The following is a 7,791-nucleotide window of genomic DNA, read 5'->3' on the forward strand; positions in this document are numbered from 1 at the left end:
CGGCTCCCTCCCGCAGCCTCACCCAGGCCTTGGAGGCTCCCCTGAACCAGCGCCCAGCGCCCCACAGCACTGACATCTTCATCATTTCTGGCGGAAACAAAAAATAAAAATCCACAACAGACATGTTTCCCCTCCCTCACCCCCGTGGGTTGCGTGGTGTCAGAACAACACAGCTCCCAGAACAGGTACACGTCTGAACCGCGTGGCCCTTCCCCATGATTTACAGGGTTTGGGGTTGGTTTGGGTTTTTTTGCTAGGACTGGTAAAACAAGTCATTGCCATCATTCCTCTTTTCCCCGCATTTGGAAAGCCACACCAAACAACAGTTACGCTTACAATATACAGCACAGGACAACAGGGGTTTTCAGCGATACAGCAAGACATAGCGAACATTTCGTTTGAAGTTTACAAACTCTCAGATGCCAAATACTGTAGGGCCAGGCTGCAGATGCTGGAGAGACTTCGGATGCTCTCGGCGTACCGTGCTGAATGCTCCACCACACTCCTGCAACGCCTCCAGGATCGACACCTTCGTTAACATTCTCAGTGTATAAGCGAGATACTCGAAATATCCTTAACAAGGTTTTTTTTGTTTGTTTTTTTCCTGAAGTTTAGTTCTACTGTAACAAACTACATCCTAAATTACTCAACAACAACAACAAAAAAAGTGGGATTTACTCAATTTTGAATTCTGTGAGACTGACCTGCAGTAACCATACGAGTTTGAACTGTCAACAAGTTTGACTTCTTTACAGATTATGTAAAATTACCTGTATTGTGAAACTACAGACTCTGCACCATTTCTGGGTACACTGTGGATTAGAAAAACCTGCAAGAGGCTTGAAAGCAGTTACGTCAAAACAATGAAATTCAGCTAACTTCTTTAAAAAAAACAGCCCTGAGAACATGGCTCAACTAGAAAGACTCTAGTTGAAAAACCACCATTATAAGCAAAAAAATTAGAAGAGTCTATTGAAATCTCAAAGCATTATTTGCTAACATTTGAGGCAGGAAACACTGTAGTCTTTCCAATGCTATAAAATAGAAAGAGAAACTCAATGAACTGGAGCCATAAAAAAAATGCATTATTTGGAGTGGAAATACTTCTCTTCACCTCCTACTTTTCACAGCCTTTACTCTAAGCAATTGCATCATCTATTAGAAGTTTATAGTTTTCGTTTTTCACACAATTTAAGTGTTAAGATAGTACTACAGAACAAGTACATTGGTAAGACTTGTTTTAAAGTAAAGCTATGAAAGGAAAACTTCCCTAGGATCTTAAAAACACGCATCTATATGGACTACTGATCAGAAACAAAGTTTGCTGCAAACAACTCTGACAGTAAACTGAAACATCTTACTTTAGAAAAAAAAAATGCCTCAGACACATTTTCTAATTTAGAAGCAACTTTTAACCTTACTGAAACTCGGAGATTATGCTTAAGACTCATGCTTGTTTTACCTATGGGAAACTTCATGCATGACAAGCCAATGCTCTGCACTTCTGTAGTTTCTGAAGTGCTTCACGAAAGACAACTAAGGATCTAAGAACAAAGCTCTAATGAAGTACTTAATCACTTAAATCTTGCAGAACTGAAGGTTGCAATAAAAGGACATCCATATGTCCCAAGGAGGGCTCTTCCAGCAAGCTGGAGGTCACAGAGCCTCTATATTTAGATTGCTGTAGTACCTGAAAACTCCAGTCCGACCAGGACCCCACTTGTAGGAACAGGACCAAAACCAGGCCTCGTCCCAGAGAGCTTACAGTCTAAGTAAATGCTCTTACTGTGGGCCAGTGGCATCAAATGCCTGTCTTCCAACAAGGTTTTAGAGGACAGACAGGCACCTGAAAGTAGACTAAAGCACTACCGGAACAAGGACAAAGCCAAGTCTTGTAGTTTTCAAGCATATTAGAAGGATCTGTAATGTGGTGATAGCATTAGAACTTGCATTAGTTCGACACAGCGACCCACGACTTCCCATCTGACATCACACAGCTCAGCCCGCTGTCAAGACCATGCAACGGTTTCACCTCCAAAGCCAACTAAAGCCTGTCTTTTGGGTACGAGTTCGATGGAGAGGCAGAGAGGAGCATAGTGCAGACTAGCTTAAACAATTCAGCACACACTTCAAAACTATTCTGAATGCATTTTGGGTCTCTTCCATCTACAGCTTTTTTTTTTAAAAGCGGTTTTGCCATTTCAGTCAGGGTGCTATTTAGAGAGCTGACCTGCAATGTGCATTGTGCTAGGCAAGAGCGTGTGGCAGCATCCTACTTCTGCCAGGTGTCCCGGGTAACTGTGCTTTATTACCAGAGTATATTTATTGCTGTCTTTACTTTCACTGTACTGCTCTCCCTATCATGAGAAGCCTGTGGAAAATGCATGGTTTTGCCATCTACCTTAGACCTCCAAGATTTGCTCTGCCTTGCCACAGCACGTACAAGGGCAGTTTTGCCATAAGCCCTTCGGGGATTAAGGAGTACATACTATTACACTGCAAACATTTTTAAGCAGTTAATAGCAGCATGACTCTTGCTGCCAACGGTGTGAATTGCACATGTTGCCCAGGGCAGCGTGCCACGCGTTTGCAAGTCATCCTCCATTAGCCAACAGGCGTCGAGGCTTAAGGCGAGTTCAATGAAACCATTTATTAACTGTGAAGAGAGGTCTGAGCCACGGACTAAGGAAGTTTCCCACTCGTGAAGAGTCACTGAGTCTTAGAATTCAAGCTGAACGCCTTAAACAGGAGCAGACCAGTCATCCTTCCGTAACTATTGCTGTGAAGCCTTGTGTTTGCCCGTTAAGCTACTAACTAGTTAGAGGCATGCATGCGTGTTTCAATGACTCGGAACTCCCTTGGACAGAAGCTAGCTTTCCTAACTACAGAGCGATTTATTTACTTTTATAGTTAAGCCACGGTTGTTCAGTATTGTCTGTCAAGTCTATATTTTTGAAAATACACTAGTTTCATTTTTTTTAAAAAGAACTGCATGCATTTAGTTTAGGCTCAATGCTACAGTTTGTCCCACTTTCTGAAAAACATGTGGTCCCTGTGCTACAAAAATATGGTCTGAACCTGAAGATTAAAACCTAAAGCTGGAAGCACTGCAACAGATTCCCATGGAGTTTGTCACCCTTTTATAGTTTAAGATAAATACAATAAAGGAAAGCAATTGAACTGCATTTTTCTATTTTATTTTTCAAGTCTGACAAAGGCCTCGAGTGAAAGTCTATAGCTTTAACATCCATTCTCACCTTTGTGTCCCCTTGACCTATCTATGTCTCACCTACCCAATATTTCAACTGCCTGCTTAAACCACAGGTAGGCTTTGACACCATTTTATCGTTACAATAAGCCAACAAGTTGGCAAAGAATAATACAGAGGTAATACAGTTAAGTTGCACATGGCCACTGGGGCTTGGTCAAGCCAGCTGGCATTTTTGATCACTTGAGTTTCTTGGTCTAAAAGTTGTGATTGGCACCTACAGTTCTGCAAGAGTCCCAATCCACAAAATACTTAAGCTTGCCTTTTATTTAAAAAAAAAAATGCTACTTTTATTGTCAGTTCTACTTAAACATGTCAAGAAAAATACTATTTGTGCTCTAGGTCACTTTATAACCCTAGATACCTACCAGCTTATCTAAAAGCCCCTGAATACTGTATTTTGTCTGTTCATACAGACAAACACTGTTTTGCTCAAGCAAATAAAAATATATCCACTAGTAACACCTGACTGGTTTCTCAGATCCATAGCTGAAACCCACAGGAATGTTAAAATAGTTACAATTAAGGAATTAAAATCTCAGTGATTTTGAAAACTGCCAGTTAGCCTGCAACATTAATCCAGAATCCAGCACTGCTTTTTAACAATTCAAAAAAGAAATGAGGTTGCTTGTGAAGGCCAGAGCTTTGGTGACAATAAGAACCAAATTTATAGATCTGTGGTTTGTCCAGACCTGAGCAGGTGCCCGAGCCTGGCGATCCTCTTTACTTGCAAGGCTTTATGGCTACAGCACATTCTTCATTCATTGCACTTATGACGGATATCTGGAAGAAGAGACAGACAGGTGAGCTCCAACCACACCAGAGGAAGTGCTCTGAGCAGTTACGAACTTTCACATTCTAGTATCTCTCCCATCTCTCTTGAGAAGACAAAAGGGAGCTGAAACTGGCAAAACTCAGTCAGAACTTCCACAATATCTACCCTTCCCACCAATTTGCTCTTCTGCTGCCTTCCCTCTGCCATGTATCACTGTGGCTGGCAGCTTGAGGTTCACAGGACAAACAAGCTGCTGCAACAGAGCCAGAGTAGCACCCGATGTGGTACAGACTGCAGCCTGCGGAGCTACTTGCAGAGGTTTTCCAACAGAGGAAACGAGACCTCTCGGGCTACGTCACAAAGCTCTGCACATGGTCCCTGTTAACAAAACCTGGAGGCTCCAATCCACACTGCGCAGACAGCACTGCTGGCATTTATCTAGATGTCCGAGAGACACCTGTATCACCCCACTGCCATATTCAGTGCTCTGGCACAAAAGTCCTTCTACATCTCAAAAGACAAATTCCTACACTTCTAACTCACTCTTCATGGAGAAACACAAGTGGTCAATAAGTATCAGGGTAAGACTTTGTCATTGTATAACCAAGTGGAATTGACCACCCTCTGTACTTACCTGCACATCTTCATTGGCATTGAATTTTCCTTCTATTTCTTTGCCAAGATCCCCTTCCGGCAACTTTAGATCCTCACGAACTTCACCACTTTCTGTCAGCAGGGAGAGATACCCATCCTGAATACCTATCAGCTGGGAGAAGAAGTTCACATTTAGGAAGTTTAACATCAGCAGTCACTAGTAGGCAGTAGCTGAAGGTAAGCAGAAGGCAGTGAACTCTACCTGTCACAAGCACTGTACTGTGTTTGTTACAGTTAAGGACCTAATTTAAGTCAATTTTTATCAATAGTTTAGAGGGCTAAGAGTTAAGAGCAACTGAACCAAAAGCCAGTCTGCGATCACAAACCACCAGAACCCTGCCAGTTACTCTCCAAGATGTGCAAAACCCATCCTTGTGATTTAGAAACTGTACTGCTTCCAGGTCACTGGTTCAACTTTTCACATCTATGAATCAGAAACAATACCTTGTGTTCCCTGAACAGCATTGTTTTTATAAAGCGTACAACGTACACAACAGCTGAACTATACACTTCTATACCTTCAGCTGTACAATGAGAAACAATCATTTACATTAAAGGCTAATGAATAAATTAGTGAACATCAGCCAAGCTCTGGACCACTTTTGTAATACTGTTTTCAGCCTGAACGAGCGCCTCAGCTAAGGGGAACAGCTATGTTGACAGAGCATGTTAGGGAACTTGGTACACATAAAGTAAATCCAAATGGCAGTCCTTACAAGTCTGATAAACAGTAAGAATTTCAGTAGCACTTAGGACCTAAGAACACAAGAGGAAGGTCACCAAGATAGCATTAGAAGTCTTCAGGAAGGGCTGTGCCCTAAGACACCTCATTCAAACAGCACCAGCTGTCCTGAAGAGTTGGTAACACTGAACTTTGGCTTTGTCAGGCAATTGCATCTTTCCAATGGACGTTATCAGTTCCTGACCAGAACTCCTCCCAAGACAACCAGGAGATAGCAGAGATGTTACAACTCAGAACTTGAATTGTGCTGCTTTTGAGAGCTCACCACCCCTGTCATAGAAGGCATTACAGAAGTTAGAGAAGCCTGCCAAGTTTCCTCCATACTTGAATGTCAGAGCAGAACGCAGGAGCACCAAAATTACGAGATCAAGTAAAGCCAGCTTCCACACAAGGAGCAGAAAGCGCTGCAGCAAGTTAGAACTGGCATCGGACGCAGTTTAAAACTGTCTTGTTGATTCACCTAAGGGTGAAACTATACATCACAATATATGGTTAGATCCAAGTTTACTTGAAGTGAAATCTTGATTACCCTTTAACTAATAATAGCTTGCAGCAGGGATAAAGCTCTCTCCAGATTCCAAAGGATGCCAGTATCACAAAGAATAAAGAAGTGACCTTACCACATGTGCTAGGAAAAAAAAAAATACAGTTCTGAATTATGGCTATTACCTGTCATTTCTAAAGATTGCTACTATAACATGAGGTGTTAGTACAGTAAGGAGCTCTCCATCAGTGAGCTCCGGCAGTTTTATTCATTAAATGCTAAAAGTTCAGCAATGTCTTGTCTAGATAGGCAAGTTCCATTGATTCTGACAACAGTATCAACTGAAAGGCAAGTCTGGGATGAAGAGAGTTTATGTGTGGTACTTGGAGTATAAAGCCTCTTAATGTGTGGGAGTACCCAGCGACCGTTAACTCACCTGGTAATCATTCCTCTTGATATTTGGAACATCCATGTTATGAGTTGATGGGCAAATATCTTCGTATTTTTTACCAGTGAAGATATCAATACCAACCAGGTGAACCTGTAAGAGAAGAAAAGTGACATCAGTTACTGTTGGTCCTAGAGATGCAGGACGTCATTACCATCAGTATTGCTCGTTCCACACGGTTTTCTGACAGATCACGTTTTAATACCAGATTCTGCCTAGACCCTTTGCTTGCGGTATAAAAGCAGCCTGAGCACCGAGAGGCGGCCTCTCACAGCACACTACAGAAACACTACATGAGAACAAAGATCAGCCACTGTTACCTTCGTCTAGTTTTATAACAGCAAGCTAGAGCTCAGAGCAGGCAGTGGTTAAGAAAATACTTCAAGCTTTAGCTGTTCTGAGAAACACAGCAGTGTCAGTGACAACGTGAAGGTTAAGGGGAAGATAAAAGGTGGTCGTGCACAGAGGTTAAAGCAACTCGGACCTCCCTCTATGCTAGCAGCTGCCCACTGCTGCTAGCCCTTGGATTACCAGCTCACAGCCTGCTTTTCTCAGGTCCTTTTACTCTCGCAACTGTTTCAGTATTTAAGAAAACTGGATCTGTCTAATACAACAAGCCTTAAAAAAACGCAAGTGGGAGAAAGGAAAAAACCATCAAGAGCTTGGTATACTCTAGCTTTGACAAATCCTAAATGCTTTACCCATCTATATGTGTCACACAAGGTTGTGGAAATTCACACTTAAGTAGCCTGTACTTGTAACAGTTCTGTCTCTAAACTCTAATATACCCACCATAACATGTTGCTGAATGTATGAAGGGGCAGTGTAGCCTGGACAGCCAAGCTCTGGACAGCTGCATAAGCCAACTGCTTAGGCAGCAAGACTGCAGGCTCAGACAGCAGCCTAAGAATCTCCCTGCTGGGAGGCAGGAGGGGGAAGGTACTCCTCACTCAGTGCTGAAAAATGGAAAGCAGCAGCGAGGCAAGACAGCAGAACAGGGCCACAACAGGCCCACAGAGGCAACGATCGTCTGCTGAGCTCTTCTGGATTATATAACAGAACACGGGCACTTGCTTAAGTGTGAAAGTCTGCTCACTCGGGCAGACACAAAAGTGCTCTGGTGGGTAGCACCAGCACAACCCAACCACGCCCTGCTGATTTCATCAGCCCCCCTTCCAGAACTTACTCTGCCCCCACGACAGAAACAGGTTTTACCACTATCAACGTTAAAACTTTTTAAACAAGTAGGGAGAATAAAACGAAAAAACAACCCCAATCCTTCCCAGTCCTCAATCCTTCCCCGCTTTACGTTACCAGAACCCCTCGAGCCAACTCTAGAGCAGAGAGACACGGGAGCTGCTGCTGCTGCTGCGAGGACAGGGAGCACGGTGCCAGATGAAACGCTACACCCTTCCCTCCC

The 7,791-nt window shown here is 43.0% G+C and overlaps 1 protein-coding gene across 1 annotated transcript; it reads right to left on the reverse strand.

Moving 5' to 3' along the window:
* Positions 1-3,175: 3,175 nt before the first annotated feature.
* On the reverse strand, positions 3,176-6,460 carry LOC104269503 (eukaryotic translation initiation factor 5A-2). Its single transcript, XM_009869739.1, has 3 exons — positions 6,360-6,460; positions 4,678-4,809; positions 3,176-4,051 (listed from the first exon to the last, which is right to left on the reverse strand). The coding sequence occupies exons 1-3, from the start codon at positions 6,393-6,395 to the stop codon at positions 3,992-3,994; spliced, it is 228 nt and encodes a 75-aa protein (XP_009868041.1). The 5' UTR covers positions 6,396-6,460; the 3' UTR covers positions 3,176-3,991.
* Positions 6,461-7,791: the final 1,331 nt, after the last annotated feature.

This window comes from Apaloderma vittatum, unplaced genomic scaffold (genome assembly GCF_000703405.1).
Source record: "Apaloderma vittatum isolate BGI_N311 unplaced genomic scaffold, ASM70340v1 scaffold29105, whole genome shotgun sequence".
NCBI classification, from domain to species: Eukaryota; Metazoa; Chordata; class Aves; order Trogoniformes; family Trogonidae; genus Apaloderma; species Apaloderma vittatum.